This window comes from Berghia stephanieae, chromosome 1 (assembly GCF_034508935.2).
Source record: "Berghia stephanieae isolate SIO BIC M18660-M18661 chromosome 1, UCSD_Bste_1.3, whole genome shotgun sequence".
Lineage (NCBI taxonomy): Eukaryota > Metazoa > Mollusca > Gastropoda > Nudibranchia > Aeolidiidae > Berghia > Berghia stephanieae.
Genome location: NC_088360.1, coordinates 47,489,548 through 47,502,121, shown reverse-complemented (window position 1 = coordinate 47,502,121; position 12,574 = coordinate 47,489,548). Strand labels below are relative to the sequence as shown.

Below are 12,574 nucleotides of genomic sequence, written 5' to 3'. Positions count from 1 at the left end.
TGCAACCCATAACAAAGAACGGGATACTTACGTTTTGTGAGAAATATCTCGATGGAAACACGATTCTTTGACTTCTCCTTGATTGCACTCATTGAAACGGCAGGAAAAACGTCACAAGAGACGTGTGCTTAGTTACTAGAAATATGCACCGGGGAAAAAACAAAACAAAAGGAAATTAGACATCGAATCGGGTAGCGTCCGGTTTGACCCGTGTCCGGTTTGACCTGAATCTACTCTACACAAATCTACTCAAAGCGTTTTACAAGAGATCCCTAACTAGCAGCAAGACAACATGACAGGATGAGACACGATGCCTTGTAAGGCAATGTTACACTTTTGTTTTCTAACAGAGAGAACGCTGTTAAAGCCAGGTGGTACTCACTTGACATCGAAGTACGGTAAGACCATGTGAGTAAAAAGCCTTTTCCAAGGACATAACTATGTGCCGCTCAGACGGGACTCAAACTCTGGACCTATATGTTCGAAGGCAACATAACAACGTATATCAATGTGTAAAAATAGAAGAAAAAAATGTCTTTTTCTTTCTTGCTTTGTCTGGCATTGTTTCATACACAATGGGTTTTTTTTCAGATCTCTATCTTACACTAGTATCTTCGATTGAATATATTTATAATATAGGAATGGTGAGTAAATGCCTTCTAATGACAAAACACTTTTTAGAAATTTTGGCTGAAAAACCTTTTTAGGAATTGTAACACATTTTGGCATGTTGTTATGGTCATCGTATGAAATAGAAATAGAATAGAGGAAACGTTTTCCAGCCAAAATGAGAGTGAATAGGTCTTGTCATTGCATGGTCACATTCGTAAAGCCTTACTTGTACTGGTTTGAGTTCTGTACACATTTCGGTGAAACCAACGATATCGCTAAAGTATATGGTGACAGACTCGTACAGCTCTGGTTCCACAGACAAGCCTGCTTTCAGTCTTTCAGCTACGGTTCTGAGAAGAATAAGAACACTATCACCATCATCATCATCATCATCATCATCATCATCATCATCATCATAATCATCGTCGTCGTCGTCGTCATCATCATCTCCATCATCATCATCATCATCATCATCATCATCATCATCATCATCATTATCATCATCATCCTCATCACCATCATCATGACCAACTCAATTTTCTTCAACTAGCTCAGTCCGATATAACACCAGATTCATACGGTGGGTCACAATATGTGCGCTAAAGCTTTTAATAGTAAATCTAGATTTAGTTTCATTCTGTCCCGTTTATTTCCTTTTTACTGATGCTAAAATGATGCAATAATGTCGCAAGCGCAGTAAAAAAGTTTAAAACAATAACAAGTTTTTGGAAAACATTGATGAGAATTACAGGGTGTGGAGAAGTATATTCTCTAAAACCGAATAAAAATATCGCGGTGTCAGAGCCAAACGGCACCCTCCGCCTGGATACGAGAGCTTTACCATATGTTTCTCTCTGGCACTTCTCCAAATCCTATATTTCTCATTCATATTGATACAAGTGCCCCCTACACACTTTTTCAATTTTCAGATCAGTAATAATTACTGAGTTACTAGCTCTGTTATCCAAAATAAGTACGCACGTACTTTGGAAGCATCTGCTTCAACAGTTCCTCTGATTTGTGCTTTTCTTGCCTCAGTTCATCCACCTTTTCGTCCACGATTTTCTCTAGATTGTTGCTGTATTTTTCCAGTCTATGCAGGAGGCTCTCGACCAACCCACCTGCCTTGTTAAATTTCCTGTTAAGTAAAATAATTCATGTGATTAATATTGTTTAACCCTTCACATGCAAGATTCGTTTTTTTAATCTTCTTCTTCTTCTTCTTCTTCTTCTTCTTCTTCTTCTTCTTCTTCTTCTTCTTCTTCTTCTTCTTCTTCTTCTTCATCATCATCATCATCATCATCGTTATGTAGAAACCTTAAATTTGATGACCGAACTATATTTTATTTTATAATGAATTCGAAAAAAAAAATAGAAATTGACGATGGATTGTTTATAGCATAGAGTAATCACGATAATATCCTACAGCAATCTGAACCAAAAGCAGTAGTTATTTCAATATAAACACACACAAAGCTCATCTCATTTTTATACTGATTTCACTGTGTAAACCTTAGGAGACATTATGATGTGAAAGAAGTTCATTCTCGCTGTCAAAAGATATAAGATTATCAGCGCCGTTCATAATATGGCGAAGACGTGTTTCACATCGGCTTAACAGTCATGTAAATTCATGTGAAAAAATTGTGAGATTTAGCCTATTCTTGTGTTCTGATTCTCTAGATTATTTGGCTCCTCTATATTTTAAGTGTATTGAATAAATTACAAGGATGTGAAAATGCCTTGTTACATATCGATGAGATACTAAATTATAATTTCCATAAATTATCAATAAAAATATATCTCTCTCATCTTATATATAATATAATATCTCAGCGCGCCTCTATTTATTTATCAATTTCTATTGTAAAAAATATAAATATATTGTTTTCAAATTGCTATTACTATTAGAACTAGTCTTTATTTTTAGAATAGCAAAATAAATATCAAAATAATAAAATTAACTGTTTTTGAATAATATAAAATCTTGTAACGCCACCTAAAAACTTCGATATCGAAAAGATGACCCAACTTATTGTGGCATTTGCGCGTTGTATTTATTATAAAGAAGACACTCGTTGCTATGCCTGGGAAACTCTGCTGATAATTACATAAAACTATTGGAAGAAAATATTTTGTCAGACTGTGAACACCTTTATCCAGGAAAGAGTTTCATTTTTCATCAAGATGGCACTACATCCCATACGAGCCCAATAACACAAGCTTTTCTTTGAAGTAAGAATTTTTATTTCATAGACAAAGACAACTGGCCGCCTCAAACGCCAGGCCTGAATTCATGGATTACTCCATTTGGAATTCTTTGACCGTTAAGGTTTATAGTGGATAAAGATCTGCATTCACAGAATAAACCTTGAGAGAAAGAATTATTTTATGCTGGGAGGAGATAACCATTGAGGAAATTCGTAAGTGCATTTCAAGTTGGGAAAAGAGACTACGTTGCGTCATTAAAGAGGACGACGGTGCTATTGATCACTTAGAGTGCTAACTTTGTAATCGTTAGACCAAAATAGGCACGTGAGTGTGCTATATAGACGATTTCTTACATGATGAGGAGAATTATGATGTAAATAATGTTTATGGTGACATAATTAATGTTGCTAAAAATGGCAACAAATGTAAAGATCGTCGCCATTTTACTCTCGACGTTGTATTTCGGAACACGGTCTTGAAAAGTCATTGCATTTTTTGTTTTCTTTCTCAATTCATATCTATAATATTTACACAGTCTACGTATAAGAATTTGTTTTATTTGTATTTTCAATTTGAAAGAAATCCAATGAAGAATCTCAATAATACAAGCCGACAAAAAGAGGCGTGGTTTGTTTTAGTTTTGTGACCACCTGATATATATATATATATATATATATATATATATATATATATATATATATATATATATATATATATATATATAGTCCATGGTTTTAATTGTTTACTCACGACATGAGTTCATGCATGACGCTGGAAACCTTTGAGAGAGTTGGTCTTTTCTCGGGATCCTCTTCCCAGCATTGCTTCATCAGGAGCTCGAGATGGTTTAGTTCTGGTGGAGCATTTACTGCCGGGCGAAAAGGAGGCTCCTCTCCTGCACGGACTTTGTTCAAGATTTCTGTTAGGAAGTCAGGTTTTGAAAACTCGAATTTCTTCAATTATATAGATTTTTATCGTTTATCGTCTCGTATTTCAATTACATTTTTTTTCTTTAAAAAATAAAGCTACTTTTAAAATGTTGACAATGATGATAATGAAGATAATGATGATGATGATGATGATGATGTTGATGATGATGATGATGATGATGATGATGATTATGATGATGATGATGATGATGATGATGATGATGATGATGATGATGATGACGACGATGACGTCGACGGAGGTGTTGATGTTTTTATGACGAAATAACTTTTGATGTTAACCTATTGCACGTGTAACATAGACAACAAAGGAAATTGCACCAATGACGCTGAGAAAGGGCTGATATGTTTTATACAACATTTTGCTTACCTTGTGTTGTGAGATACTCCATGTCGTTGCTATACGGCTCATCCCTGGAGATAATTTCAGAGATGATGATTGCAAGACTGTAGATATCGCCCTCCGGACTTCCCCTCAGACCAGCTCGTAGAATCTCGGGGGCTTTCCACAGAAGATTCATGTCAACATGTTCTGAAACGTAATACAAGTTTGTTTTTTAATAGTATCATTTTAAACCACTGATCAATGCTTTTCCATTTCAAAGATGCAACTCTTTTGGTTAAAAAGGCCATATTCAAAAATTGTTTAAAAGGATATAAAATCCTCAATTGGGACACGTCGTCTCAAAACGGTATTATGTAAGGATCAAAATTGATGCAAAAAAAAAATTAATTTTAAGATTACCTTACAAAATTTTCGTCCACTTAAATACCTACATTAAGAAGAGTAACTTATTTTGCTTCAACTTCAAAATATTGTTATTCCTTAATTAAAGTCATTTTGACGCATTCCAACTTAATACCGAATTGACGCGGTATATCCCGATTTCTCAAAATGCTTTTTATTCTTGACATCTGAGATAATTTATTACACCACTGAACTAGAGACATTCTAGCATTTTTGGACAAACATGATGCTTTGAACTGAATGAGTGCAATTTATTAAATCTATATATGAAGTGTTTCCCAATTTTTTGCCAGGCTAAGATAATGAATGAATCAGCCATTTGCTGCCTTTGGGCTTCAAGCCCTGGGGAGCCCTGTGGTGGCAGAGAGCTACCCCCATAAGTACCCCACCTCATACCAGGAGTGCCTACCCCCGTTACTGATATGAAGGTGGATATTGTTTTCTTTCAATCATGAACAGTCCAGGATGCTTATAAATTTGAAAAGGTTGTTCATCTTCCTAAGGGCAAGGGGTGGTCGGTCATCAGTCAAGATAGCAAGCTATCCGAGTAGTCGATAACTGCTGCCACTTTAAAGTCTCATTCAGGTCTAGATCAGGAACTGGAAAGTTTGTCCTTACTATTGTATAATAACGAATTGTATGCACGACATGAAACTTCAATCCTTGTTTTCTGCAGTTTCACAAATTAGAGCATTTATAAATCGCAATATCCACTAAACGAGCTCAAATCGCTGTACAAGGTGCCCCTTACCAACAGCACGAACAGGAACACTTAACATGTAGAACGAAACATGACGCTGTTAGGCGTACAATAGATGTACAATACATTTTTTCGACAGAGACAACGTTGTTAACGGCCAGGCACTCAATTTACACCTGTGCACGGTGAGAGAATGTGAGTAAAGAACCTTTTCCAAGGACTCAACTATTCCCCGTTCAAAGCGGGACTCGACCCTGGACCTTCAGGTCTGAAGGCGGGTGTCATATCACTAGAATACATAGCTGACAAATGTTTTTAAAAATCAAAACTTACCTTGATTCTTGTCTCTGGTCTGCTCCCTTTTCTGTTGGTCTATAGTGTCGTATATGGTAGGGAGGCCGTAGTCGCTGACTTTGACAGAAAACCTGGGATCAATCAGACAGACCTCCGATGTAAGGCGACCGTGGAATCGAATACTACGCTTGTGGATGTACGTAAGAGCCTGGGAATGAATTTGGAAGGCTTTGTAATGATGCGGCGGGGGCTGCCTGAAGCCTGGGAAAGAAAAAATACTAACGAAAAGGTGCAAATTGAAAGGCTTCGAGGCCTCGGATGGGTACAGTACAGAAAACATTCCTTCGTGTATTGTTTTGCTGACGAAGGGTCTGTACCTGACACGTCCATTGTCTGTCCTGCTCCCATTCAAAGCCTTTCCATTATTACCTTTTCGTTATTATTTTTTTTATGATGCCCGTCCTTGCCACTTGCTCCTTGTTCAATGCCATTTTCTGTTCTTGTGTTTTTCCTTCAACACGACATAATATGGAATCAAAGCCCCATGCCATTCATTATAAGTCCTTGTGCAAGGACTACTATAATATTGGCCAATGATTATTGGTAATCAGTCATTAACACGCAGTATCGGGGGGGGGGGGGATCATTCGTTAAAAAAAGCCTTTCCAGGGCAGATATACGATTTTAAAAGCGTACAAAAACAACAAAAATGTTTGAATTGTATTAAATTAGGGAGAGCAAGGATTTCTCATTTTTTAAATTCAGATCGGAATACTGATACATTTTGTATTTGAGAATGTAGAATATAATATCGTGAATCAAACTATCATGAAGTCACTTTCATTAAGTAATATAGAAATCATTTTAGGCAATATATATTAAATTCAAAATCCAAATGTTGCTAATGATACTAAGCTGCTAGAAGCTGTAGACTGTAAAATATGCATCCTGGATATGAGAATAAGGTTTTAAAATACGATTTTTGAGCCGAAATCGATAATTTATTTAATTTGAGAAAAGACCTCGGCGACTTTTCTTTTGTCTCACGGGTCGATATGACTCCCGTATTCTGTCAAATTTGTATATTTCTGATATAATAGCAAAAAGACCAGATTCTTTCATTCTTTGTGAACGTGTATCATTTGTAATAATAGTAAACAAAAATGCATATAACAGCTTCAATAATGAACAAAATACCAAACACTGAACTTTTCCGGGTCAAAACCCTTTTTCAGCCGCTAGCCAACAACAAAAACAATGAAAACTTACATTACATAAAAACCAGAGAGACGGCAGAATCTGGTTTTTAAGCAATGTTTTTATTGTTTCTGTTGTTTTAATGTTCAGCGTTTGGTATGTTGTTCGTTTTTGAAACTGTTATATTCAATTTTCTTTATTAATGTTGCAAATGATACAAGGTCACACAAAACTGTCAAAAGCAAATAAATAGTCAACCATAAACTCTCTAGACTACACCAGCAATGCAAACAACAGATATTTTATCAGGCTTCATCACATCGACACTCTACGGCCAGTTACAAAAACAAATACCACAAGTTGTAGAGTAAATAGTTATCTCTTTAATTCTCTTACTACTTGTCCAACAAATTTAGCGTTTCCTTCGACCAATAGGCAAATGGAATAACATATCATCAGGCATAATAGATATCGAAGATCACATAATCGATCATTTCAACACGTTTTGGCATACACAAGAACATCAAGGAGTTGAATGATTACATGGGTTGATGTTGTATGAAGAAACTTGAGCTTGAACTTAAGAGTCTTGGGGACAGTCGGATGACTTAATAATGTCGAAAGTCGCAAAGTTGTCATAACTCCAACTTAATGAATAAAAATGTTTCTGCTTGAAGCTCGATGAAATAAATAGCAATAGAAAATTGAATGGAAGCTTAAACTTCATAATCAAAAACAGATTATGTGGACGTTTTGAATTTCACATTTATCAACAAAATACGAATAATAAACCACGAAAGATGAATGAGAGATGTAAGTATGGTCAAGAGTATTAACCCTCCCCTTACTAACTACATAAAGATCGCAATTAACTTTTTAAAGAAATACAGATTGGTTTGTACATCTCAAAATTTAAAGAAACTTATTTGTCATAGCAATAAGAACTTAAACTTCGTACTGTTTCATATAGTTCGTCTCACTGAATAAATTGTGGATAGTATGTACTTGTTGCTGTTGAGTTGAATTCTTAAAAATATTTTTCCATGTTGCGTAATTAAGGAATTTTAGGAAAAATCCTTAAGATAGGTGGTAATGAGAGGGTTAAATCAAGACAAATCGCATACACTTACTTAATAGTAGTTGTAGTGATAATAGTATTAGTAGTTAACAGTAGTAGTAGTAGTAGTAGTAGTAGTAGTAGTAGTAGTAGTAGTAGTAGTAGTAGTAGTAGTAGTAGTAGTAGTAGTGGTGGTGGTAGTAGTAGTAGTAGTAGTAGTAGTAGTAGTAGTAGTAGTAGTAGTAGTAGTAGTAGTAGTAGTAGTAGTAGTAGTAGTTGTTGTTGTAGTAGTAGAGGTGGTGGTAATAGTAGCAGCAATGTAGTAGTCCATGACCTCTACATCATCAAAAATTGAATCTACAACAATAGGACGACGACACAATATCAGCTAATGATAGTCTCGGGAAAGGATGAAATTTAAAGAAAATAGGGGTATGATAAATTCAAAAACAAATATGGTAATCTCACTCACCTTTTTATCTCTGTGGCTCATGGAAATGCCATCTCTTTTTTAAAAAAATAACACACACACACACACACACACACATACACACACAATTTTCCAAAACACATAGTAGGAAGCTATATATATATATATATATATATATATATATATATATATATATATATATATTTCTAATGGTTATATATTATGCTGTCTCAACTGCACTAATCCCTCTCTCTCTCTCTCTCTCTCTCTATATATATATATATATATATATATATATATATATATATATATATATATAGATATATAATTTTAAAAGAAAATCACATTACATGCTTATTCACCGGTCTCATTATACATTAAAACATAGCTATTTACCCTACAGGAAAACTTGCAAGTATTCAACATTCATTAGGATGTAGCTATTTACCCGACATGATAAATCATGAGTGTACAAAATACTTTTAACGTAGCTTTTTGGCCAACATGCTAACTCACGAGAGTCAACATTCACTAAAATGTTCTACTAACCTTACAGTACAGATTAGTTCACGAGTTTTCAACATGCATAAAAATGTAACTACTTACCTCATAGGCTAATGACGAGTACTAATGCACAAATATATTAAAACACATTAAAATGTGGCTTTCCAGCCAACAGGCTAATCCACGAGTATTCAATCTTCATTAAAATGTAACTATTTTCACAAGTGTTTAATATGCATTAAAATGTAGCAACTAAATCTATAGGCGTCTTCAAGAGTATTCAACATGAAGTAATATATTTCCCATTTACCCTAAAGACTAATTTACGAGCATTAAACATGCATGAAAATGTTGCTACTTACCGAAAGGCTAATTCATGTGTGTTTGATATACATTATAATGTAACTACTCACCCTACATGCTGATTCACGAGTAATCAACATGCATCAAAATGTAGCCACTTACCCGCCAGGGTAATTCAAAAGTATTCAGCGTGCATTCAAACACAGCTACTCACCTTATATACTGATTCAAGAGTAATCAACGTGCATTTAAATGTAGCTACTTACCCAACAGGCTAGTTCGCAGGTATTCAACATTCATTACATGTAGCTTCTTACCCATTCATACGCAGCGACTCACCGGATATGCTGATTCACCAATAATCAACATGCATTTACGTGTGGCTACTTACCCTACAGGCTAGTTCACCAATATTCAACATGCATAAACATGTAGCTACTCACCCTGACAATGTCTGAGATCAAGGACGTTTGAAACAAAAGATCCAGATCAAACCTGTTGTCGTTGACCAGCATCTCCTGCAAGAAACAATGGACGACACGAGGCTTCATGCAACTGACTCATGGACAGGGACCCAGACCAAACAGAGCCAAAACCACTTTTGTCTACAAATAATGGGAGAAATTTACAGCAATACGCAAAATAGTTTCTTACTTCATATCCATTAATAAATCAAGATGTTTAGTTGTTACTATGGCTACAAGGTTTTTAAATGACTGTTAAACTCCTGAACAAAATTAGAATAATCCAAAAAAAAGATCTGTAAAAGTTAATTCATGAGTTTTATCTTTAATTAATTACAATTTATGAATTAATGTATTGATGTCAATACAATTATTCTTTAATCTAAACTAATCAGTAAGTTATATTCATATATGTCGTGACTGACAAACAAAAATACTGAAATCTTTGAGGCTAGATTATTATTTTGTTGGGGGGGGGGTTATAACTTTGAATTTGATATATTTTGTAAACCTTATCCTTGAATCAATAAAAGTATCATTAATATGAAGCTGCATAGAGACCAGATATGTATAAGCTTGAGAAAAACTAATATCAATTATCCGCTTATCCACTGTCTTTATCCAGTATTCAACATACAACCCCGGCCTAAGATTTTGCTTGAAAAGATAATCATATGGCCATATGTTTACGCGTTTGCCTATTACTTCAGCATATTTCTCCCATTACAGTAAGTGTATACACAAATCCATTCGGAAGTGACATTCAGTTTAAGAGATGATCAAGGTTGACTTTATTTATTTCTTTTTCTTTTCCATTTGTTAAAATCAAATGAATTTATTTAGACTTCCTTCTTGATAAATGGAAATAGAAATGGTCACTTCCGCCTGGATTGGTCAATTACAAAGGAGGTAAGTTGGTATTCTGCACGAAACTAGACATAATTTTATACGAAACTACGCATCATTGTAGTCATGCTTTTCCAGCAGTTACCATGACAATGTCAGTCAAAATGGAGGCTAGGAAAGCATCGTCCAAGATGAAGGTTCCGTCCATTAACACCTCCTGCAACAAAGAGGCGTCAGTTGTTTTGGTATTTTGACCATTAGTTGAAATGTTGGTGTAAGTTCTTTAATCTTATTTGTGTATATTAGATTAATGATGCTACTTTTATTTTTTATTTTTTGCTTTAGGGTTTGGGGTATTTAATATTGAGCACCATTTTGTTCGAAGCATACGAAAATAGTCTGAAATAAATATTCTTTTTTTTTCATTACTACTGTTATTATTGGTTACGACATTTGGGGATGATACGAGTCAGATATTGCAAAGATACTCATAAAACTAATTTCAAATAAAATCAGCCAAATATATCTCTTTTTGCGTTTTTTTTTTATTAAGATGAGTAGCATGTTTATGCAAAATCCTAGGATAATGAAAATAAAATGGAAATAAAATTATTGACAGAAGGTTGTGCAATTGCAAAAGTTGTTTTTTTTTCACTTAGAACATTTTACCTTGGCTTCAAGCACCGATAGATTGACATGTCATACAACACGACAAAAAGCACCGTGACATGAGATTCCTTTAGAAATCTCGGTTTAAAGCCTTAATTAACGTGGAGTCACATAATGAGAAAGGTGTTTTGACATTGTGCGGCACTATAGTCATACTGATATCTTGACAGTTCATTGAGCATGAGCATATAAAGAAAATATTTGAATGCCTTTCATACTATGGAGGAAACAAAACTTGTATCAATCGGCAATAAATAAGCTAATGAAGCAAAATTCGATAAAAAACAGTGTGATTGGGTTCTTTTCTAGATTTAAAAAAAAATCTGGTAATTCCAGCGAAATGCTTGTATTTGCTTGCAGAGATAAGTGCTCAATATGCAGGTCTAACATCCAAACCCATTTATGGGCGTAGTTTAACATTCTTGTAATGGGCAGTATTTTGTGTCATTTTAAAAAGATTTCCGTAAGAACTATAAGCCCATAATGAATTGGGTTAGTCCCGCAAATAAGTGCACGTCGTATTGCATTAAAACTGTCGAAACATAAAACATCTCTTAGTAATATCCCGCAATTTAGTTATCCCAATTAAATGTAAAAGTATTTGATTCAATCTAGAACTGTCCAATGAAGAACCCAAACTTTGTATATTATGATTCTTGTCTATAGTTAGAACTAACATTTTGACTATTTTACTGATACTTTTTGTGGAAGGCACTAGTAGGCTCTGATTGGTTTGGCGGTTTTGAGAGATGACTTATCATTGTTGGCGTTAGTATACTGCTAAAATAGAATAAACAAATGAAATATGGATGTGACTATGATTCTTATTTTACAAAATAATACCATTCGAAGTAAAGAGAGGTAGAGGACGACAGAGAATGACATATTTAAATAACCTAAGAATGGCCAAAAGTGACTTTAAAAGCAACGCAGACTTCATGCGCACCTCAGAGGATCGTGATACGAGGAGACGGCCAACCGGTAACGTGCTCAAGACTACAAGTCACGGTGGATGACTATTCGACAACTGATTTCGATTTTGTCTAATATATTTCTAAAACAAATAAGTATTTAGGCCATGACAATAATAATTACCTGAAGCGTTCCTTTTGGGCAATGTTCTGTAATAAGAAGACGTTTGTCACCATCTAAGCAGGCTCCGATCACTCGAAGTAAATTTGGATGGTTCAAATCTCGAATCTGAAATTATCAGTTGAACAATTATTCAAAAATTACCAGATTACGCTTTTGGACTATTGTAACTCCCTTTGGGCGAATTTATCTAAAGACAAAATGAGCAAACTTCAGGTTGCTCTAAACAACGCAGCCACTCACTGTACGCAATAACAAAAATACCCGTCAGCAACTCTCCTTCTCCGTGAGTTACATTGGCTTCCTGTGGAAAAAAGAGTTGCCTATAAAATGTGTGCTGTTGTCTACAAATCCTTGAGCACCAATAGTCCCTCCTATATTAAAGACCTTCTAAACATAAATATTTCCCCAATAGAAACTTGAGGTCAAGCAATGACCAACAATCCTTGTCAAACCTAAGCCATTGCGTAAAATAGGTAAACAATCTTTTCAATTTTCGG

At 34.8% G+C, this 12,574-nt stretch overlaps 1 protein-coding gene across 5 annotated transcripts in view; it reads right to left on the bottom strand.

Annotated features, from left to right (window-relative positions):
- LOC144976530 (atrial natriuretic peptide receptor 1-like) overlaps positions 1-12,574 on the bottom strand; it is a 52,930-nt gene that overhangs the window by 10,559 nt on the left and 29,797 nt on the right. For 3 of the 5 annotated variants that reach the window (XM_078920827.1, XM_078920824.1, XM_078920838.1), the window contains exons 13-19: positions 12,078-12,182; positions 10,459-10,530; positions 5,552-5,720; positions 4,141-4,302; positions 3,574-3,742; positions 1,598-1,750; positions 839-962 (exon numbers count right to left, since the gene is read on the bottom strand). In XM_078920827.1, coding sequence (XP_078776953.1) covers positions 839-962; positions 1,598-1,750; positions 3,574-3,742; positions 4,141-4,302; positions 5,552-5,720; positions 10,459-10,530; positions 12,078-12,182 — 954 coding nt within the window. Of the gene's footprint in view, positions 1-838; positions 963-1,597; positions 1,751-3,573; positions 3,743-4,140; positions 4,303-5,551; positions 5,721-9,446; positions 9,522-10,458; positions 10,531-12,077; positions 12,183-12,574 lie in introns of all 5 variants that reach the window. The other 2 variants (XR_013646117.1, XM_078920830.1) reach the window with 1 other exon arrangement.